The sequence below is a fragment of the Carassius gibelio genome, chromosome A18 (assembly GCF_023724105.1).
Source record: "Carassius gibelio isolate Cgi1373 ecotype wild population from Czech Republic chromosome A18, carGib1.2-hapl.c, whole genome shotgun sequence".
NCBI classification, from domain to species: Eukaryota; Metazoa; Chordata; class Actinopteri; order Cypriniformes; family Cyprinidae; genus Carassius; species Carassius gibelio.
Genome location: NC_068388.1, coordinates 8,371,388 through 8,394,101, shown reverse-complemented (window position 1 = coordinate 8,394,101; position 22,714 = coordinate 8,371,388). Strand labels below are relative to the sequence as shown.

Here is a 22,714-nt window from a genome sequence, read left to right as displayed (position 1 = left end):
TATCTGAAAGTGAAATAATATTTGAAAATTAAAAGCAGCAAACTAAAAACAAAGTAACATTTAAAAACCCAAAGAACTACAATGTTGTTCCAAATCTGTTTGACTTTCTTTTTTATGTTACAGAATAAAAATCTGAATGTGCTAAGTACATGCAGTTACAGTGACAGTTTTTAATGATTTATTTATTTTTATCAAAGTAGGCCTACTGTGTTTTTACAAAAATTGAGTGTTTTTTAGAGTGAGTCCAGGTCTTGTTCCATTTGAAGGATGAGGTTGTCGAATATCCTATTGTTGTTGTCTTTGCTGGTATGTTCTGGCATACAATGCCTCTCACTTATTCGTTTCCACATTTCGGTTTCAATAATCTGTTTTGGCCTCATTCTGGTCCAGGATGGAAACCGCTGTCGTCGTTTACTAAAGCAAAGCACTAGTCAGTGAAGAGTATGCATATTACAACTCTTTTCTCACGACAGTAGATTAAACACTTACATTTTAAGATACCAAGATGCACCTGCCGCTACCAGCAAGAACAGTAGCACAACAGAAATGATGACAAATGTTTTGGGAGCTGCTAAAATATAACAAAAACAAAAGAACGTGATAAAAATTGATGTGCAAAGTCATTCACATTGAAAGCTCATTTACAAAAGTCATCTAGAAAAAGTTTTGAAACCCAACCTTCAATGGGCGATGTGTTAGGTGTTGTGGTCTGGGACAATGCAGGCTGGCTTGTTGGAGTTGAACTATGCTGAAGATGAAATTGAGTAGATGAATTAGTGGAAGATATGGGGGATGAGGTTGAAAATTCGGTTGATGAGAGAGACAGAGGGCTTGTCGTTGCCTGGGAATTGTTTCTGATGTTAGAAAGTGTTGTAAATGTTGTGGAAGTGTTGAAAGCAGAGGAAATGGATGGACTGGATGTGTGGAGGGATCTAGAAGTGTAGGTAGGAGAAGAGGTTGACTTAATGGATGATGGATGGGTTGTTCTAGTGGAATAATGCTTGTTTGAGGGTGTTCTTTCTCTTGTAGTAGGTTGAAACCTGCTTGATGTTGTTTCAAATGATCCACCAGGACCTGAGGTGCAATGTGAGAGACATATTCTGATTAGCACATTTTATTGACAATGTTAGTAGATTTAATTACTGACTTTAATATTATAATTATATATTTGTTACAAAATGTCAACATCGGCATATTGTATTTTCTTCCTAATCACATTTTAACCTCTTAAGACCCTGCGGCCTCATATGAGGACATTATATTTTTGTGAATTTCTCTGAGACTGTTCATGCCACAGTTTTAAGTCTGGATGTCCTGTACAAAGAACTTTCAGGGCTTTTCAGAGATACCAAATGATTGGATGTTTCACTATGACCACTCCTTCTCTTTGGTCTTCAAAAATATCTGAAATTAATTTTGTGACACTCTTATGGAAATATGATCATATTTGGTGATTATCCTTTAAATCATATTTTTTAATTGTGTGTCATTAATCAACATCTCAGGAAAATGTAATGGGGTTTCAAATCAAAATATGACTTTCTGTTACGAAACAGGACGTTGATTTCATACATGTCCTCATATGAGGACACAGAGACTAAAAGCATGTTTATTACGCATTTTGGGAGACATAACAAATGAACAAGGAAAGAAATTATATTTCAATATCCTATGAAATATGATATATTATGTAAACTTTATAATTTATTACTCCCATTATTGCACTTCTATTTTCATTGCATGGTAGCCCAAAAACACATTAATTTGCAAATAAGATTTAATTTATAGATACATTTTATATAATGAGAAAACCTGTTTATATTATATATTGTAATATATAATAATAATACTGTATATTGAATCATTCTGTTATAACATAGTCGAGAAACATCTTTATACAATATTTAGTAAAAAAAAAAAAATCTTGAAAATTAAAAATGTATTGGTGATTTAAAAAATGTTCATTCATGTCTTTTTATTATTTGTTTTTTAAAGAAATTGAGTCCCAATGTCCTCTTACGAGAACATAGCATAACTTATGAATGAAATATCTATTTACAATGCTATAAACAATGTAAAGACATGGGAAAAAAATTTCTCGGGTTTTAAGAGGTTAAACATCGTTGTTCCTTATCAATATTATACATACAGTATTATTACCTGCTGGCTTGAAACAGAAAACGTCAAACATTTGGCTGATTGTAGTTGTCCAAACAATAACGCCTAAGTTGTTTTTACCACAATTTATATTTTTTTCGATTCGAGGAATAACTGCAATTCGCTCTTCAACCCAACCATACCTGTGTGAAAGCATAATATTGCACTCTTAGCAAAAACAGAAACTATAGAGTTAAAAGATAATTTTTAACCAACTTCTCAAAGTTGAACTTCAAGCATTTGTGTATCTTGTGTATCGTATTATTGAAGGTTTGTGTACTGGACATTCAAGCAGGCCCATATTATATTTAAATGACAAAGTACTGTACTTTAAAATTACATATATAAGGAATCCAGGTTTTTAAAATGTTATTTAAAAATAAGATTCTTATGTCCTAAAAGAGCAAATCAATATCATATATCTACAATAATATTTTTTCATTTGACTATGTCTATTTAATATCTCTCTTTAAATAGTGATTTACCTGCATGTCTGTAAGCCATTTTTGTTTGCTGTTTCCACTTCAGCCTTTTTAGCAATTCTCATTTTGATAGTCTCACATACCTCTTTGGCTGTGGTGGCATTAAAACTGTACACATTGGTCATGGATTGGACTAACAACACTCCAGAAATTCCATTTGTAGGGACTAAAAACAACCAAAAAAAAAAAAAGGTTTTAATAAAATGCAAAAGTTCACAAACCTTTAAAAATTGGAAATCAAGAGGAAAAAGAAAAAGATAAACCTACCTTGAATTTGACTCACATCTAGACAGGGTGTGCTTATAAATAAGAAGAACAGTAGATATAATGGTAACCAGGCTCTAGCCATGCAGAACATGCCAGCAAAACTGTCCAGAGGCTTGAACACACTCATTCTGATGTTGCTGCAGAAAGAGACCCATTAAAATAGGAAACAGGAGGTTGAGGATGATCTGTAAGACGACCTTCCCAAAGAGGGCATTTAAGCTAGGGCAGAGGACAACTAAGAAACGTTCACTTCCTGTGGTTGTGTAACAGTTTTGCCCATTATCTTTGAATTCATTAGATACATTATGTACATATAGACATTCTGGTCAAGTTGGAAAAATATCTGACTTCCAAGCAGCTATACTGGGCACTATAAACACTATCAGTCTACTATAAGACACCTCTTTCAGTCTCTCTTTCTCTCTCTCTCTCTCTCTCTCTAAAAGTTTTATATAATTATAATTATTATTTCAGGTAAAATTCAATGTGAATGCTGACTTAACACATTGTTGAGGTCACTGACACTTTTAATCTACTGGAAAAATATTTCCTCTAAACGTGTCCTTGGAGAAGAATTTTATAAGCCTAATGTGTGACTATAGCAAAAGACTGCTGAATTAGGCCTGCTTCCTTCTGCAGATCATTCTTTGGAGTGCTGTCTGTGATTCTGAAGGCTAAATATACAGAAAGGCTAATTACCACTTTCACTTTCAAAGAAACCAGCAAAGTGACATGCTTTTGTAAGAAGCTCTGGGATAGAGAACAGTGATTTATAAACAATGTTACTTGATAGTGATGATCTTGCATTTAAGCATAGAAAGCATCTCCTCTAAATGAACACTCAGGGGAGAAGTAGAAAATTATAGGAAGTTATTCATAGCATCCTGTACCATTTTTGCAGATTCAAACAATTATCTTATCTTTAAATTCCTGACTTAGAACATAAACATATTTTTCTCCGACTTTTCTGAGAACACAGGAAGATGACAAAAGGTTTTGACCATTTTTTTTAAGTATTACTCATTTGACATTTGAAAAAGTTTGTGTACTATGCTTCTTTTACAGTGTCTTGAAAAAGTATTCATACAGCTTCATTTTTTTCAGGTTTTGTAAGTTGTTGCTTTATGTTAAAATGCTTTAAATTATTGTTTTTCTACATCAATCTACACTCCACACACCATAATTCTAATGTGGAGACGTGACAACGGGGTTGAGAATCCAAGTGCAGGCTTTATTTACAAGAGTGGTCAGTTAGACAGGGTCAAATCAACAGCAAACAGGTATAATCCAGGGTGAGACAAAACAGTAATCCACAAACATGGGAAGGTCCAGGCAGGAAGCGAATAACCAGATAAAAGTAAACAGTCCATTGTCAAAACAAGGCAAGGAAACAAGGAACTAGGAAAACACAGGAACACTAAACAGGCTAGACCAGGGGTGGCAAACGTCAGTCCTGGAGATCCACAGCCCTGCAGAGTTTTGCTTCAACCCTAATCAAACACACCTGAACAAGTTAATCAACGTCGGAAGGGCTACTAGGAAGCTACAGGCAGGTGAGTTTTAATTAACCTTGGAGGTGACCTCTGCAGGGCTGCGGCTCTCCAGGACTGGAGTTTTGCCACCCCTGGGCTAGACAATACTCAGCAATTGGTGTGTGTTTCTCAATACAAAAAAAAGTATGCAAATTTCGGACTTGCATCCTCAGTAAGTTTGAACTTTGCGAGTTTGACTCGGGAGTGTGAACTCCCGCGGATGGGACGATGCAAGTGCAAACAGAATAGATAATCTCTGATATCTGATAATCTCCGAAATCAATGAAAACATTTTTAAATGGGCGCTGTCTTTATAAATAAACCGCAGATTTGAATTTTAAACGACTACATTCTCGTCTAATAATACTGTTTAAATCTAAATTTCATGACACAATAACAGTAATATTTAGAAAATTATCAGAATAAACGGTGGTTGAGATCACAATGCAGCGTGCACTCAACCAATCATCATGTTTAGTGCCAAAGTCCCGCCCCAGAAAGATCCGGACCTTTGAAAAAGTACTACCTTGCAAGCAGTGGAAACACACCAAGTACCAGTCTAAACTACCAAGTTTCTAGGTAAAGTTCCAGTGGTGGAAACACAGCTGTTCTGACAGGACAGTCAGAGAGTTTAAAGGCAGACACCGCTGCCTCTGGAGGTTCTGTAGCAGAAACCATCACCTCAGGAAGTGCTGGACTCATGAGTTATTGGAACAGGAAACGGCACTCCTGGCCGTGGTGAGGGAACTGGAGTCATAGGAACAGAACTCAAGGACTGGAGTGGGTTTGTGAGCAGACTGCTTACTAAACACTGGGAGTGGAGCAGACTTGGGAGTGAATTCGGTGACTGGAACAAACACCACTTCCTCAGAAGGTTCTGCAGCAAAGGCTGCTACCTCCTTCAGGAACTGCAGTGGTGTGTGTGGCCCAAACCACACACATGTCCAGGGGAACAGTCTCTGTGAGGACTTGTTCTAAGGCCCTTGGGATACCTGCTGCTCGCACCAGTATCAATGGTGGATCCTCCACACTGGATGATAATCTCAAATACCTTGGTACTGACCTTGAGGCACTGGTCATGGAATGGCTCTGGAATGGCGGCCATCTTTTGGAGAGGCTCTGTGTTGGCAGCCATCTTGTGTAGAGACTCTGGTGTGACACAACTGGACTGGGGAGTGCTGAGAGCATAGGAGTGGTGACAATAATTACCGGACTTGACAGTGATCCTAGGGAAACAAGCCGATTGCTGCGAACAAATTTGCAAAGATATCAAAAACATCTTTTTTAATAATAATAATAATTTTTTTAATTATTATTATTTTATTCAACATTATGGTGTTTGGAATGTAGATTGATGTGAGAAAAAAAAGTAATTTAAAGTATTTTAACATATGGCAGTAACATAAAATGTGAATACTTTCGCAAGGCACTTGACATAGTCCCATACAATTGTAGTTAGACAGTTGAGGTTTAAAGCAAAACCACAAACAAAGCTATCTGGGCCAGTGGAACTTGTTCTATTTGTGCTGCTTCACTCTGCTTGAATAATACATTTACAATGGAGGGGGTTGAATTTCCTTGCTCTGTAAAGTAAAGAGAATCAATCTTGTACACCATACTTGTAAAGGATCTGCTGTTATTACAGTTGACTGTTACTATAACAGCAAACATAATGCAAATGATTCTGAATAATTATTTGTTAAGTCATTTAATTATGCTATTGATCTTTTTTCATGTGTTATTGGAGGTTTAATATATGTAGTAAATTGCCTGAATGTTGTGTTAATGGGCAATCACAAAATAAATAAATATATGGATATAAAATATTGATTTGAGTTTAATAGATTTTTAATATGACCTGTTGTTTTAAACTTCCTTTAAGAAAAAAAAAAGTCCATTAGGAACCATTCAAACAGGACACTATTTTGCATTTAAAAATGTAAGATACAGGCCAGGATGTTTTTTCAAAGTTGAGTGTAACGGTCAAACATGTCTCTCTAGTGCGTTCCATAGAAAAACTATGGAAAAGGAGCAGAGTGGAATGCAAAAACCCATTCTGCATGAATGACCCTTTACAATGTGCAAAACAATCTGCTAAGATACAGACAAAAACTGTACACATTTTGCATCAGTGCTGTTCACCCTATACTCAAAATATGCAAGTACCGCAGGGCCCCTCGAAACACCTGGGGACCTCTTGCTCATGATGTTTTAATGATAAGGGCTGTGCATAGAATTTTAATAATATAATTTTGGCTTCCAGTGATTATGGAAAGACTATGGTGTATTCTTTTCCTTTCCTTCAAAGCAGTGCACTACTGCCCTTCCTATCATCCAAATCAGTCAAATCATGTAACATGACTTTTGTAATAGACAATCACTTGCTGGATGAACTCAGTAATAAAAAATTAAAAAAAGATTTAAAAGCATACTAAGCTGCGAAAGACACCCTGTACCCCAGGAGGCTTTCAGTGCACGTGACCCAAGATGGAGTGAAACATGTACGGACAAGTAGCCTATGTGCTACTCTGTGCTTTGGTGTGTGCTTAAAGGAACAAATACATACAAAAATAAGTCATGCTTGTCAGTATATTTTTGTCTTAAAGTGACAGAAACCTAATAAATCTGTTGCTTTCTCTGTTATTAATCAAACAACAAAAGAAAATGAGAGAATCATTCACTGCTCTTCACTGAATTACTTTAGTAACTTTAATATGAATCAACATCAAATTGACAAAGTTTTTGCTCAGGGCCCCCAGAAGTCTGGGACCAGCACTGATTGCAATAATAATAACACTGAAATCTGAGGTAGTTTTTACTACAATCAATACCTGAGATGTGAGATTATGCCAGCTGTGCTTGTATGAAACAAGAGAGAGAGCGACAAAGTGATTATGTGGTGTGACATGATGGATGACATGACTGACGTAGACTAAGTCATATATAATTATCAGAATATCAAAGACACTTCTGAAGAACCACCCTTAACACCTTAGCATCTTGCTAGCAGGATATTCTTGGTAAACTCCAGTTACATTTTCGTCAGGAAATTAAAAAAATCTAGTCAGTCTTCAATCCTGGCATCATTACCAATATGCTGCTAACCCTAACCAGCTGATTTCAGGATGATGTGAGGCACTATGGTGCAATTAGTCAAGGAGCTGTGAATGATCCCTTGTGCTACTGTAGCATAGAGTGTCTGCTACATGTGAGTTGGTATAACATTTCCTCATAAATTATTGATCTAGGCTGCATGTTGGTGATTCTCCTTGGTTCCCATTGCATTTATGTCTACAGGGACTTTGGGTCAGAGCGATGACCCTAAGGGCCAGCTCTCATGGAGAGCTCCAGGCTCTGACTTCACTGAGGACCCCTGCTTCAGACAGCGGTACTTTTAAGTTCCTTTCTCACAGCAGCAACAACATGAGTGGCCGATTCGAAAGCATTGAGGAGATTAAAGGAGTTTCGAAACCCACACACCCTCATCGAAGACCTGTACGTGCGGTCCGACCCGTGAGTGCTCTGAGTGCCAGCGGCTCCTTCCTGCAGATCAACCACCTGCAGGGAGAACTAGTGAGGAAGAGGAAGGTAGGTGCTGACATGAGACTAGATCCTGATATATAAAAATAGTCTTTTAGATTTTTTTTTTCCTTTTTAGATTAAAGAGAGTTTACCAAAAAATGTAAATTCATAATTTCAGGGTTATTATGGCACACTAAAACTAATAATTATTAATAAATAATTATTTTATAATTTTATATATATATATATATATATATATATATATATATATATATATATTATTTTTTATTTTTTTTAGGTAGTTGCCAACATAAAAACATTTTTCAGTTTAATTTAGACAACTTGACAAGTGACCAGTTTATTAATAATAATAATATATTAGAGAATAAAAATATTCATTAAAAATTATTAATCAACAATATAATACATTCAATTAAGAATAAATAAAACAATACATACTGTATGTGTGTAAATGTTTGTGTGTGTGTGTATATATATCTAATATATATATATATAATATGAAGGGTAAATATAATTAAGAACTATAGAATTTCCAGCAAGTCCCCCCCCCCCCCCCAACCACTGTATCTGGATTGTTCAGGAATATGAGGACCTAAAAAAAGAAAACAAGTATCTGTCTAACGAAATTCACATGGAAAGGATAATGATGAGGACTGAGAGTGAGCATACCATGAGAAACCTGCGCAATCTCAACCAGGACCTCCGGGCCCAAGTTAAAGAGGTGTGTTACACATAAGACATCACAGAAGATGCAGAGGAACAAAAAATAATGGTTCTGTCCTTTTTTTTTCTTTATAATAAATTAGTTGAAACAGACACTTCATGTCAGCCAGCAGAGGGCGACATTGTGTTCCAGGGCAGCTGAGGATGCTGATAGAGGACGAACAGAGGCGGACAAGACAAGGGCACTGGCGGAGGCCCGGGCTCTGGACAGCAGGCAAGAAAAAGATCTCGCAGTGGTTGACAAAACACGACTCTGTGAAGAACTACATCTGCTGAAAAAAGGGGTACAGATACAATATCATACACACAAGATGCAAAATAATGCTATATTTGACTCGCTATAATCATTTGCATACTGTCATCCATAGCACAGTGGTGTCCAGCTACTTTTAGCTCAAGTTGAAAAGAATTACTTCGAGAGCAAGCTTAAACTAGACAGGGTGTCAGGAGAAAAGCAGGCTCTCCTGGAGGAGAACACAATACTGGAGGATGAGAGGAACACGTTACGACACAAACTGAAGGAGCTGACTGAGGAGAATGTGAAGATAATGGAAAAGTAAGCACAAAAGCATTCAGTAATGCCATTTATCTTTGTTATACAAGTATTGTGAATGGATCCTGGTCTGGCAGTTTTCAGACTATTATAAAGCAATAAAACTAAATGGGAAGAGTCTGGTTCATGATGTTGTCTGTCACTGTCATGCTCTCTCTCTCTCTCTCTCTGTAGGGAGGTGAACTCCAGACGCAGAGCTCTGGTTGCTGAAGAGCAGAGAGAAAGGGCCAATAAAGCCCAGCAGGAGGCTGAGCAGGAAAGACATTTAGTTGAGCGGGAGAGGGAAGATCGCACAAGGGAGTGTCTCAGCTGGAGAGAAAAGCACCAGGCTCTGGCAGAAGTCATCAGAAGCCAGGAAGAACTTAAGTCTCTCCGGCAGACCAAAGCAGTATGTCCTCTCGAATGTAGGGCCATTCCTTTAGTCCATCATGAATATATGTGAATTTTACCATCACTTATTATACAAATTTTTCTGTTAACAAATCAACAAATCTGCTGTCAAATAAATGTATATTCAAAATTATATAAATATACTGTATAATAAACACAAACACACACACACAGACTATTGGGGTCAGTAAGACTTTTTCTGAATTAAATTAATACTTTTTTTCCCAGCAAGGATACATTAAATTGATCAAAAGTTTAAGACATTTACAAAGTAACAAAATATTTCTAGTAAAAAAAGAGAAAAAATTAACCAAAGAATCCTAAAAAAATAAAAAAAAATAAAAAAAATAAAAAAAGGTATTATAGTTTCCACAAAAATATTAACTGGCACAGCTGTTTTCAGTATTAATTAATGTTTCACGAGTATCAAATCGGCATACTAGAATGATTTCTGAAGAATCATGTGAAACTGAAGACTGGAGCAATGATGCTGAAAATTCAGCTTTGCATCACAGGAGTGCATTATATTTTAAAATATATAAAATACAAACGAGGTATTTTACATTTAATATTTCACAATATTACAAATGTGTTCACTGTATTTGGTATTTTTATTCATAAAAACATATTACTGATCCAATAGATCTTTTTAATTGTCATGAATATGACAATTTTATTAAAATATTCAAGGGAATAATATGAATAATGTTTGATATAAATCTTAAATAAATAACTTAAAAAGTGCATTTTCAAAATAGAACTACCACCCATCTTGTGAAATTATCGCTTTTTAACTGATTGCACAATAACACATACTGCCATCTCACTGCAGTGTCAAGCTAATATTAAGAGCTACTTCCTGTGCATGACTGAAAGCGACCAGAGGGTTAGGATCCTAAAAAATCGAGATGGCACTCCAAGGAACTTCACGGTAAAATGTCCTGCCTGTCATTCCTACACATTAACAAAAGTGTAAACACATGTTTTCTTGCTAGATAATAGCATTAAACAACATGCACCCAACAGGAAGGAGACCCTGTGTACATCTCCACACCTGACCTCAACAGTGAGGATTCAGAGAAGAGCTCAGGGAGGTAGGTCTTATTCTTAATTATCAATGCTAAACTTTGATTAGCAGATGTATTGTGTTTAAGTCTCATCTGATCAGCAGGACGATGTTTAGGGTGGCTGCCCCTCGAGTTGGACAGGACACCGGCCCAGCTCACTTCAGCGAGCTGTCACCAACGGCAGATACCCATGATTCTGGACGTTCAAGGAGAAACAGGAAAGTGGAATATTTCTGGATCCCCACTGATGAAGAATAAATGTGAATGGGCAATAGATCTAAAAACTAGACAAACAACAAAATATTGCTTGTAAACATGTTGCAAATCTCCTTAAATATAAAAAAACAAAACAAATGTTACTGTATCCCTATGGTTAAGAGATTTAGTACAAAGGAAGCTATGAAATGTAAAATTCTCAGTGCATTTCTTATAAAACATGCCAATGAAAACACTTCAAGATAATCAAGTTTTTCCTTTATTGTGAATTCAGCAATAGTGGTGATGAAAACAGCACTAAACAGCCTTAAAATGACAATCATAAGCCATTTCCTTTCTGACAGCTGGTCTGCAGTTAATATGTTGGCAAACGCAAGTTCACAAGATTAACTTTGTCCTATACAGTTAAAACACCTGTCAATAAAGGGTTGTCTTGAGAACCGCTTACTGACAAGGGCAAAAGCCTTTCATCGCTTAGGGGTTTTAAAGATTTTTCTGATTTTCGTTGAGGCAGGTTCAAATAATCCACCACTTCGATGTTTATGATTGGAATAATTTGCAATAGATCAGCGGGACCTGAAGGACAACAGTACTACTGCCATCATACAGAGAACACATTGCAGTTACCTTGTCAGAACACACTTTAGACAACATTAATGAAGTAAGGCTGGGGCAGCAGAGGCATCAAGTTGACACTAGTAGCCTGATTTCTGCAATTTTCAATGGAAAGCACTTCAACTCTATTGTAAGTGGAGATATTAGGTAGTGTATTGTGCAAAAATCAAACTACGCCGATGTTCTGGATCTTAATTCAAGTCTAAAACTTTACACATAATCGAAGCCTAAATAACGCTTATTCAGTAGGAGGTAGAAATGGAAACCGCTAACATGTTACAGTTTTACAGATGTTTAAATCATGCACTGGGGTGAAGGATATTGCAACCGACCCAGAATAACACTAGTAAAAGCATCTACAGCATAACCTATTAAGGCCATTCCACAAGGATCTCATGATTCATTTTAATCAATATCCAAGACAGACTGCTAACAAATCATTGGTTCTATACAAGTTTCACACCTGCTGAGACGCTGAATGGTTTTCTGTCCTGTGTCTTGTGAAACGAAAACAAATTAAACCAGACAGAACACGTAAAGGAAGATTTGACTACCACTTTTTCTACTGAAAAAGCATAGCGGTTCTGAAACTAAAGATGATAAGCCTGACGTTGGTTATGATGCGAGAAACATTAGAGATGTTATGAAAACGGTCTTTTGTTTAATTCATGAGCCTAGCAGAAGTATACTATAATTGGCCGAGTGTGAGCTACTGCAAAGTGTGAAGGAACCAAAGAGAAGAAAGTCAGTTATGTTGCAGGAAATTAATGTGTACTGGAAGATTAGTCTGGATCATCAGTCAGCTTCCTCCTCAGACTCCTCTTCCTCAGCGGTCTCAAGCCAAGTCAGCCACTGATTCACCTGAAAAAGAAAGATTAAAGACTTGTAAGTGTACATTCTTCTACTCCAGAGTAAAAACCTTTGCATTTGAGAACATTCAAGTTTAGAGTAGTTAAATACACATACCTGGAATAAGGCTTTCCCTTTTCCAGGAAATTCTTGGGAAATGTCTTCTTTCCATGCAAGAAAAGCTTCCTCCTCAATAATTTCCATGTCATAAAAGTGGACAAAGTAGCGAAGCAACATACCTAATAAAAAAATAAAAATTAACATTCAGAAAATCTTAACAGGCACAGCAGGTTACAATCAGTAGTTTCTGTACCTTTTGGGAAAGCGCTGGCATTGCAGTGCACCTGCAGGGCATACAGGGCACTGACCTGCAGGTCAGCCTGATTGTGGAGGAACTTCTGCATGACTGGCTTAAAGGAGAGTAGCAGTTGCTTCTCCTGGTCCAGCTGCTCTTTAGAAGGGGAGGCCAGTTGCTCATCACCTTCGTCCACGCCAAGCTCAGCAAAGATATACTGCAGCAAGCTGTTAAATGGAAAAACAGTAACGGTTGTTAACAATGACGTCATTTACAATCAATCTCAGTCTTTTATATCTCCATTTATGAATGTAATGCACATTTAATGGGCTGTACCTGGTTATAAGTATGTTGATGAAGCCCTTGTCAGTGTGGAGTTTGGGAGAAATGTTGTCTTTGATCCACTTGTAGATGGCCTGAGGGGAGGGGTCTGCCTTGATCTGCTTCAGCAGTTCCTTCTCCAGTTTCAACAAGGGGAAAAGGAAACTTAAACCTTTGCCCTCAAGAACCTCCAGCATACGGTCCTTATTCTGGTCAATTTCTGAGAAACAAAAATACCCAAGTTAAATACAGCATGTAATCAAAATCAATCCTATTTAATAAAAAAATATATGGGTATATACACACACAAACACATACATATATAAATAAAGAATACTGTGAATGACCAATCAGAAACAAATATTTCAGAGTTGTGTGTAGAAAGGAGACATACCAGGAAGCATCTTCTGCATGTTGACCTTGCTCTGCTGAAAGAGATCTGTGAGCCACTCACGGTCCTTGAGCTTGGATGCTTGCTGCAGGCATAGCAAGAAAAGAGGAAAGTGGTTGCCGTTCTCCAGTGGATGAGCCAGTTCTGCCACACTGACCAACTCTGCAATGATGGCCCGTGCTGCAAACTGTGCTAGGTATGACTTAACCAGAGGAATGTCCACCTCTATCTTAGGGCATTGATCCAAGACATTCAGCAGAGCCTGTTGACAAAAATCATAATCATGGGAATTATATAATGAAACACTAAACAAATATTTGACTGCTGAAGGGAAAAAAGCAAGGTAACTTACCTGCATGAAGTTTTCCCCAGTGATTAAGCTCTCAGTGCGTAATGTATGGATAAGAGTGCTAGCCTGCTCCCGGTCCACATCACTTCTCTCCAGAGAACACAAGATAATTTTACTCAACATCTCTGGCAGAAAGTGTTTGGGAGCTTTCATCTCTTTCACACCACTGACAGCATCCTCCATGTTCTTACTGTTCAGATAATCAGTCACAATGCTCTCCTGTTGTAAACAAAATCAGCAAACCATTAGAAAGTTTCTAACAAATGGCGATAAATGCTTTGAGCACAAAAGGGTAGGACAACAAAGATACACACAGTCATTTTCAGCAGTTCCTCCTTAGCAGGCGCTGGTTTCTTAGTAGTCTTTTGAGGTTTCTCCTGGATCAGAGGCGGGTTGGTTTTCAGACCAAGTTGAGGAGGCTAAAAAGAACACAAGGAAATTATTGATTTTTCCTAATTTAATTCCAAGGAAAATTTGAAAAGATATGCCAAATTAACTAAAGAGAGTTCAGCAAAGCTGAGAGAATGCTCTACCTGTCCGAGTGGTGGAGTCTGTGTTCGTGGAGGCTGAGCACTTGGTGGAATCATGGTAGGGATGTGGGGATGCAGTTTTGGCATTTGGTTTTTATTCACGAGGAACGACTGAGCAGGTCTAAGGCTGATCTGGAAGAATGGATCACAGGAAAAATATACAATACATTTTTAGGCTAGTTACAAAGAATTAAATGCTTGATACTATTTTCACAATTCACACCCTCATATCTCATAATCGCAGTCAGTGGACTGGCTGGCAGTTTAAGAGTGAGGGATAGAAGAGAAGCATGAGGAGGAGAGAAAAAACAGGAGGAGTAATAAACAAAGAGCAGACAAAGTAAGAAAACTGACATCCAGTGGAGTCCCTCAGAATAACGCGTCTTTTTATAATCACAGGGCGGAAGATGTTTCGGTTTTACTAAGCACTCAGTGCCTCTGGTTTACCTCATCTGCATTGAGCTGCCCCTTCTTGAAACGTGGATGCATGTCCTTGGATTGAGCTTGCTGCTGGTTTGAATGGTTCTGGTTTTGATTGTGAAAATGCTGATTCTGTCCCTAGGGATACATAGTTATTTAGTAATTTCTTTATTTAGGAATTTGGTAATTATAGAGGTAAGTGCTGTAAAAACATCTATGCTTACCTGGTTAGACTTGATGAAAGGCTTCATACCCAAGTCAAACTGTGACTGTGGTTGGGAAGCCATGTGTCCACTGTGGCCATTAAAAAGAGGATTTGTACGATGACGTCCTAGGGTGGGGGAAAATCTGTCCTGGATCACACCTGGACCAGTCCCTATGCCACTACCTGCAAATATAAATAGAGTAAAGAAAAATACATAGCATATTGATTTCTATCTATCCATCCATCTATCTACACAATTGGCAGGTGATAAACTCACCTGGCATCTGACCAAACATATCGGCCAATCCCCCTAGAGTTTCTCTATCCAGTTTCATCCTGTTCGGCATGAAGGGGCCTTCTAGGAAGAAGTCCATTCTAATTCCCTGGTTCATGGGTGGAATGAAAACACCCAAATCCTTTAGAGAAGAGGGGAAAGATAAAGACTTGTAATAAACAACATTTAAATTTGACATCAGTTTGTAACAGAGTCAGTGACTCGCTACTTAAAGATAACGGTTAACAGTTTTGAGAAAAGGGGAAATAAACAACAACAACAACAACAACATGCTGACTTGCCTTCACTGCATCTTGACGAATCTGGTTAATCGTCTTTGGTCCATTGTCGATGAAAGCTTTGCGAGGGACCCAATTGTTCTCTCTCAGCTCCAAAGTGTCCTGCAATAGGAAACGAATCCTTGCAGGCAAATCCTTGTTGTTCATTAAGGATTGCATCCGGCCAAAGTACTGATCCATTAAAGACTGTGGGAAAGGCAACAATGGATGAGAGATCATTCCTGCAAATAACACTTATGTATAGTGTTAATTTTGTCAACTATTTTTAATTTAGTCTTAATCCTGTGTCAAATGTAGGTTTATTAAATGTAGTTAACTTGTTTTGTTTTAGGTTTTTAGGTGACTAAATGTCGGAGAATTTTAGTCTAGTTTTAGTCAGTGGAAACTTACATTTAAGACGAAAATATTATGAAAATGTGTATAATTGTTTAAATTAAGAAAATATATATTTTGCTCAATTTTAAATTGCAATGATTGTTGTCATTTGAGAAATCTTTAAATTTCATCAGACGTTACACTTTCATCAATAAGCACAAATCAATAGAAAATTGACTCGTATGCATGGTTTCTTTCACCTAATCTAACGTTAGTGTCCAAATTAATAGGATATCAATTAGAGGATAAATAAACACCTGGGGCTGGTTGCACCAGCTGGACATACACCCAGTCGTAAGACTAGGCTGGACGTAAAACTTTGCAAAGCCCAGCATAGGACTTACGGCTAGCTTTTTTACGTCTAGCTGGTGCAACAAGCCCTTAACCAGATATACACTCACCTTGTCTACATTATACAAAGTGGTGTAACAAAAACCTACTCTCAAATATTACATCATAGAAAAAAGCAACAACAGAAAGAATTCTTGCTGCACAGAGGTTGTGTAAGTAACGTTACAATTCGCAAACCACTATAGCAAACACAGACTGGCTGAATGACACTTTCATTTAAGCAGAATACCTCAAATGGAGATTGCTAAACTCCAGCTTACTTGAACAGAACTATATGTCTGTGTTTTCAGATCACAGCGCCTCCGCAGAGGGAGTGTGAAGGGTTACCTGATTGGACAAAGCAAAAAGTACGGGCAGAGTGCATATCCGTTTAACATAAAAGCACTTATTGAGGGACTTGAGGTTTCGAAATATTTTGGCTTTTCAACAAAAAAATATTTTGATCAAGTTTTTGTACTTTTAACTACATTTTAGTCATTATTTTCATCAACGATTTTGCATGTTCATTTAGTCTTAGTTATCATTTAAGGAACTTATTATCATCCATTTTTACTTTGTATATTTTACCCCTTGGATCAATTTTTTCATAAGAATGAAATCTCATTTCACTTCTATGCAGATGAAATGCAAGTGTATCTTCCTTTGCAAAAGAATAGTAAAAAGCAAATAGAATCTTTGCCTGTTTACAAGAAATTAAGCTACGGCTGGCCTTAAACTTTTAAAATCTGAATGAAGACAAAACTGAAGTTGTGTGGTTTGATGCTCCAAATATTTTATTTGATTTGTGCAGTTTATGTAAGTCAGTAGTGCGAAATTTAGGAGTTCTTTTTAATAAATGATCTCAAGTTTGAGAAACATTTATTCTGTGGTTAGGTCTTGTTTTGAATCACTTGAGCTTAATAGCCAAGGTGAAACCATTGCCTTGTATTTACAAGGCTAGATTACTGCAACTCTTATGTTGGCATTAATAAATCATTGCTTAGATGCTTACAACTGGTTCAAAATGCTGCGGCAAAGCTTTTGACAGGTAATCATAAGAGAGATTAAATTACTCCTGTTCTGAGTTCTTTACAATGGTCACAGATATCTTAAAACTGCTCACACAAAAATAAATAAATAAAATAAAAAATAATAATAATTATCTGTCTAAGATGTGTTTTGTTCTTAAAAGGTACTATGGGTACTTTTCCACAAACCACAAATCAACTCTCAACACTTGAGCGCACTATAATCATTTCTTGATTAAATGACAAGATTTGACTGTGTGCTTTCAACCTGTGTTCACTTGTCACAAGATCATTAAAAATTAGAAAATTTGAAAAATGAATTGGTGTTTTAAAATGTATCAATCAATCCTATTTTGCACTGCTGAATAGCAATAATGGTTTTTGGGACAGGTGGTACCTTGGCTTTTTCATGGTCGAGTCTGGGCCCCACAGTTCTCATTATCTGACAGAGACACTCCAGATCCTCTCCCATGTCCTTGAGCTGGACCCTCTTTTTTTTCTCCAAAAGCTACGGATAGGGTAGAGAGGGTGAGTAATCAAAATCTTTGACCCACCACTAACAAAAGAACATAATATCTTGAAACCAATAGATTAAAATGCTTCAAGAGATACGCACTGTTTTGATGCACTTATGAAGGATAGATTCATGGATGAGGTCAAGTTTGCCGAGTTCTCCAATGAATTTGATATTGCCAAGCATCTTGAACTTGGCAATGGCACGCTGCTCCTCCTCCTCAGAGGTGAGAGGGTTGTCTTGTTTGTCATAGACTAAATGAAGAGACAGCTGAATGTTAGAAACCTGCAACACAGCATAAGTCAAAGACAAAACACCTATGATGTTTTAAGGGGATTAACTCACTGTCAACATTTTTGGTGCGGTTTTCAAATTCATCTTGAAGCTTTGAAATTAGAAGTCTTCTGAAAGTCTGCAGACAAACAAACAGTACACAATAAGAAAAAAAATTAAGTTACAGGGAAAATCAATTTGGAATACAAAGATTTGTTTGGGAATTATTACACCGCTCTTTCAGATTGAACAAAATTTAAGAAATACGGTTATGCCATAGGATTTATAATAGGATTCAGGTACTTACTGTGCTCTGCTTTTGTGACGACTGTATTTCAGGTGTTTGGCCATCAAAGTTTGGTGCATCCTCTGCCAAACGCAGACATAGCTGAGCATAGAGTGAGCTGTATTTGGGCTCTTCTAGGGCTTTGTCTACGATCTACAGGATAGATGACATAATTAATGTAACCACAGTTTTTCCGTAATGGATAAACACGAGTAATGCATGTCGATATCTATAGTTTTTTTTTATCCTAACATCCCCGTTACAAATTGGTCAAAATGCACTGTTGTTGCTTTAATGGTCAGAATCAGCATTAAACCATTATTGAGATTTTTATTTTATTTATTAGAAGTAGCTAAGTAATGAGCAGGTTAGTAAGATACATTCTAAATATTTGTTTTATTATTATTATTATTATTATTATTATTATAATCATCACGACAGTGAAACAACTGATTGCTTGCTGATCACTACACTACCATTCAAGTTTTAGGTCAGCAAGATGCGTACCATTTTAAGCTCTTCACCAATTTTCAACTTGCACTAAAAACATGATTGAGGCGAATGTTGAGTTTTTGCGGCAATTGCATAATTAAATTAAATTGTGTGCACACATCAGAATGATTTCTGAAGGATCACGTAACACTGTAGACTGAGTAATGGCTGCTGAAAATGCAGCTCTTCCATCACAGGAATTTTACTTTTCATAATATCACATTATTTTTGTTTTCAGTATGTTTCTGATCAAATAAACAATACCATGGTTACATTTAAATGGTTCAATCAAATTCTTGAACACCATTATGAAATGTGGTAAAAAAAATAAATAGAACGGTCAGTCATCAAACTATGTATACTTTAATATATCACAAAAGCATCTTACCAGCAAGATGACACCTTTGAGGACAACTTTATTGTCTACACCAACATTGAGAAGCTCAAGGCATAGCTTGTCAAACTTCTCGGGGGTCAGCTTATTAAGTATGCTAAAAATTAAATAAAGAGAAACAAGAGCAATGAATAAACATCTTGCACCAGTTAAAATAAAGACCACTGTCTACCACATGTAGAGATTTGTGCTTATTTGAGCATGAGATCATCGGCTTAGCAAACCACAAAAACGTGCTCACATGTCTCAAAGCACAATGAACAAAAGAAAGAGCTCATTTTATTTATTTAAAACAGAGGCTTCTTTTAGCTCCATTCCTGCTGAAGTGAATATTCATGCTCCTTAAGGTCACTCACCCTCTCACTTTCCTAAATATTGCATCGTGATGTTCTTTTTCATTGGAGGAGTTGACATCTCGTCTAGTGCTTCGTGAAGGAACCCATCTCTGAACGCTAGGCCCTGGGGTTTTCCCCAGGTACTCGCTGAAAGGCAAACAGAGCGGTTAGAGTCTCCAAAGAATGTTTCAATGCCGGATTATTCTTGACTTTAACAAACTTTTACCTGTTACCGACAGTCTTGGGATAGTGCTGAGAGGCACCCCTACCTCCTCCTCCGCCCGAAGAAGCACTAGAATTATAAAAGCAATGCTAGATTAGACAACTTCTGAAAGCCATTTGCACAATAACCACAAGACAACACATGACTGGAGTTGTGGAAACCATTTTAAAAACCAAGCCATAGAGAAAGGAAATGGTGGACCAGTTAATAAACTTGATGACTTTTTATATTTAATGTGGTATGTATACCAATCTAGTTATATCTGAGTGACTCCATTTTAAGACACCTATTAAAAAGAGTTCCCCCATCTCGTTCAAAGTTGATCAATCTTCAATTCAAACAACCTTGTAAAAATTCAGGCAAATGCTTTACCCCTTGGTCATGAGTTAAGTTAAACTGAACTCTCCACTTGCTCAAGGCGACTGGCGTAGCGTCAACGCAGATGCTCGGGTCTAAAACGCAACTGAACCAGTGTGCAATAGAGAGAAATGCCAGTCAATATTGAGAATAGGTCTATTTATACAGATAATCTCGACCTGGAAAGCTTCAACAGTGGGAAAAATCACATTTTAAATGGTGTCTCAAAAGAAAGGCTTCTGCTGAACAACGAACGATGTAAATATATTTCTAGGGGAATTTTTAAAAAATATTTTAGAGCTATAGCTAAGCTCCGTTTCTTCCATTGATGGGTAACAAGTCAAGAAAGAATCGGAGCCAAGTCTTTGCCAATTCATAATGTTTTCTCACCTGAAACGAGAAGCACCCCCTTCTGCAATCACACTCTCCACTTTGGCGGCTTGACAACGAAGAATCTTCAAAAGAATAATAATCAAAGGGAGGGGTGGGGAAATCCGAACTGCATAAGAGAAAGCAGAAAAACAGAGTAAGAAAGAGTCAAGTAAACATGACAAAACACAACTGGCACGTTCAGAAATGGCTGCGTATTACACACACTGGAAGTAACGTTACTAAGATAGTCTGATCAGATCGAACGATTTCCTCTTCCTCTAAAGATGAAACGGCCTATATCAGAGATTGAGATCAAGTATTATCAAAATAGTTTATAGTACGAATATATTAGGTCGAAATCAAATTATTTGTCTTCTTTCATAACAAAAGAGGCCAAACCTTGAGCAAACACGGTAACGTTAGCAGGGCTAACAAAGAAAAACCAGGAAAAAAAATATTAACGTCTTTATGTTTTCATTATTTTGAAAGCCTGAAAGACGAACAAATCACTTAGGCTTATAACAAAAACGTAAACAGATAACGTTATAGCTCAGCATTTCCACTAAGTTACTATAAAAGCTTTTGCGTAATAGCTAGCTTGCATGCTGAGTTTGGTCACATAACACTGTCCACGCTTCAGGACACAGAGAGAAGCCATAATAGACACATTAATCTATCTAACGACTGATACGTATATCAATATTTTGCTTTAACCTTAAAGCAAGCAGCAACACTCTCAGGTGTTTGTTCTATAACGACGCCATTTTCTGCGTTCACGACCGCCTAACAGCAGCCATTTTATCTTACGTAAAATACAAAAAAAAAAAAAAGAACCCTACCTTTATTAAGGAAACCTCAGTTTTGATTTTGATTTAGTTCTTCTAAAAGAGAGAAAAAAATGGGTATAAAACAAGCGATGTGTTTTACAGAGTACTGAGACGGTAACCGGTCTGACACGATTGCAGCTCACTGTGTGTGGGTGAGAAATGTGCGCGAGCCTTCTCCTGACTGACTGCTTGACGTCACACAGGAACTTGATTTGTATTTGTCAGGACTTTGTTGGCAGTAATTTTCCGTTGGTTACAGATATTTTGGAATGGTCTGGTAAATTTTTATTTATTTATTTTTAATTTGTGATTATAATTTTTAGAATTTGATGATAAACAAAACGTTGATCATAAACAGATTTTGTTTACATATGGACTGGACATTGACATTGCATCCAATGCATCCGCTTATGGACGTTATTGTAGGCCTTCACTGGTTGTATTTCAGAGTATAATGTATTTTGGGCTCTGTAAGTATTTTCTGATTTCCTCAGATGAATTTTGAAAAACCGTTAATTAATCAACCAATCATTCAAAATCTGCATTGTTGTTACAAATCTGTGGAGCACAAAATAAAATAAAACAAAAATCCATAAATGCACAGTATATGTAGTCCATACTTCCATATTGCAGTTCTAATAACAAGGTCACATGCTCATGAGTGTATTGTGACATGCACAGAGAGTAAAAAAAGGGGTATCAGGGCTGTGCGATACTGGAGAAATATGGGGCAGGCCAGGCCCATGTAGAGGCCCAGAAACAGAGGTAGGCTAGATGGCCAGGGCAGAGCTGGCAAGGCAGGAGGCCAAGGCAGAGATGGCAAGGCAGGGGGCCAGTGCAGGTCCAACAGAGCAGGAAGCAAAGGCGAAGCAGAGCGACAGACCAGCGAGGCTCTGGCCGAACAACCCCGGCATAACCAGGAGCTTGCCAGACCATAAAAGGCGTAACCGATGACCACCTCAACGAAGCTGACAGGGCAGATGAACCTCCTAGCAACTCCGGTAGTACTGCAAAGAGAAGCACATATGTTAGTTAGACTCTTGAAGGCTGTAACGGGACAGGCAGACCGTTCAATCAGTCTCCTTGGCCATAACAGGGCAGGTTGAGTGTTCTGTAATGGACGGTATGTTCCAGAGGGGAGTTGAACCTGATGCTGCTGCCTCGAGGGGCTATATAGCAGAACCCACCACCTTGGGAGGAACTAAAGCGGACTCCGTAGTAGACTCTTGGACTGGAACGACCTCAAAAGTGAACTTTTAAAATTGAGTATGCTCAGGAGTGAACTCAGACTACAGTGTGGGTTCTCAAGTGTATTCTGAAGGCTCACAGATGGAGCAGACTCTGGAGTGGACTCTGAAGCGGCCCATGCAAGCAGAACAGCCCTGATGTGAAAGGCAAAGACGATCTTCTAGTTTGTGGCAGCAGCAGGA

General features: G+C 37.5%; 3 protein-coding genes and 1 non-coding gene across 5 annotated transcripts; 1 reads left to right on the top strand and 3 right to left on the bottom strand.

Annotated features, from left to right (window-relative positions):
• Positions 1 to 155: 155 nt before the first annotated feature.
• LOC127934733 (lymphatic vessel endothelial hyaluronic acid receptor 1) lies at positions 156 to 3,092 on the bottom strand. Of its 2 annotated transcripts, none has more exons than XM_052532304.1 (6): positions 2,907 to 3,092; positions 2,643 to 2,805; positions 2,161 to 2,300; positions 679 to 1,074; positions 490 to 568; positions 156 to 414 (listed from the first exon to the last, which is right to left on the bottom strand). In XM_052532304.1, the coding sequence occupies exons 1-6, from the start codon at positions 3,031 to 3,033 to the stop codon at positions 234 to 236; spliced, it is 1,086 nt and encodes a 361-aa protein (XP_052388264.1). In that variant the 5' UTR covers positions 3,034 to 3,092; the 3' UTR covers positions 156 to 233. The 2 variants fall into 2 exon arrangements, with proteins under 2 accessions (XP_052388264.1, XP_052388263.1); XM_052532303.1 differs by having other exon boundaries at positions 490 to 571; positions 2,907 to 3,091.
• A 4,661-nt stretch (positions 3,093 to 7,753) lies between these two features.
• Positions 7,754 to 11,163, top strand: LOC127934103 (calponin homology domain-containing protein DDB_G0272472-like). Its single transcript, XM_052531274.1, has 7 exons — positions 7,754 to 8,026; positions 8,788 to 8,988; positions 9,073 to 9,260; positions 9,432 to 9,645; positions 10,480 to 10,578; positions 10,674 to 10,741; positions 10,816 to 11,163. Exons 1-7 carry the CDS (start codon positions 7,754 to 7,756, stop codon positions 10,970 to 10,972), a joined length of 1,200 nt encoding a protein of 399 aa, XP_052387234.1. The 3' UTR covers positions 10,973 to 11,163.
• Positions 11,164 to 11,166: 3 nt separating this feature from the next.
• On the bottom strand, positions 11,167 to 21,477 carry LOC127934731 (eukaryotic translation initiation factor 4 gamma 2). The gene is made up of 22 exons (XM_052532298.1): positions 21,297 to 21,477; positions 20,476 to 20,584; positions 20,101 to 20,191; positions 19,732 to 19,797; positions 19,527 to 19,652; positions 19,165 to 19,267; positions 18,306 to 18,437; positions 18,071 to 18,137; positions 17,828 to 17,979; positions 17,609 to 17,719; positions 15,482 to 15,664; positions 15,183 to 15,321; positions 14,925 to 15,088; positions 14,728 to 14,838; positions 14,284 to 14,412; positions 14,065 to 14,169; positions 13,754 to 13,969; positions 13,405 to 13,663; positions 13,026 to 13,230; positions 12,708 to 12,916; positions 12,512 to 12,633; positions 11,167 to 12,406 (listed from the first exon to the last, which is right to left on the bottom strand). Exons 3-22 carry the CDS (start codon positions 20,109 to 20,111, stop codon positions 12,341 to 12,343), a joined length of 2,676 nt encoding a protein of 891 aa, XP_052388258.1. The 5' UTR covers positions 20,112 to 20,191; positions 20,476 to 20,584; positions 21,297 to 21,477; the 3' UTR covers positions 11,167 to 12,340.
• LOC127934800 (small nucleolar RNA SNORD97) lies at positions 14,500 to 14,684 on the bottom strand. Its single transcript, XR_008147909.1, has one exon. It is a non-coding gene; the product is annotated as a small nucleolar RNA SNORD97 (small nucleolar RNA).
• Positions 21,478 to 22,714: the final 1,237 nt, after the last annotated feature.

What these genes read in the sequence shown, in the direction of transcription:
- LOC127934733 (XM_052532303.1), bottom strand. Translation starts at nt 3,033, where the DNA reads ATGAGTGTGTTCAAGCCTCTGGACAGTTTTGCTGGCATGTTCTGCATG. An exon ending in AATGGCTTACAGACATGCAG is followed by an intron (nt 2,301 to 2,642) that starts GTAAATCACTAT and finishes GCTTTCACACAG; the next exon opens with GTATGGTTGGGTTGAAGAGC. An exon ending in GCATCTTGGTATCTTAAAAT is followed by an intron (nt 415 to 489) that starts GTAAGTGTTTAA and finishes GCTTTGCTTTAG; the next exon opens with TAAACGACGACAGCGGTTTC.
- LOC127934103 (XM_052531274.1), top strand. Translation starts at nt 7,754, where the DNA reads ATGACCCTAAGGGCCAGCTCTCATGGAGAGCTCCAGGCTCTGACTTCA. An exon ending in AACTAGTGAGGAAGAGGAAG is followed by an intron (nt 8,027 to 8,787) that starts GTAGGTGCTGAC and finishes ATAATAAATTAG; the next exon opens with TTGAAACAGACACTTCATGT. An exon ending in GCACTCCAAGGAACTTCACG is followed by an intron (nt 10,579 to 10,673) that starts GTAAAATGTCCT and finishes TGCACCCAACAG; the next exon opens with GAAGGAGACCCTGTGTACAT.
- LOC127934731 (XM_052532298.1), bottom strand. An exon ending in TCAAAGGTGTCATCTTGCTG is followed by an intron (nt 18,438 to 19,164) that starts GTAAGATGCTTT and finishes TCTATCCTGTAG; the next exon opens with ATCGTAGACAAAGCCCTAGA. An exon ending in TGCCAGCGCTTTCCCAAAAG is followed by an intron (nt 12,634 to 12,707) that starts GTACAGAAACTA and finishes TTTTTTTATTAG; the next exon opens with GTATGTTGCTTCGCTACTTT.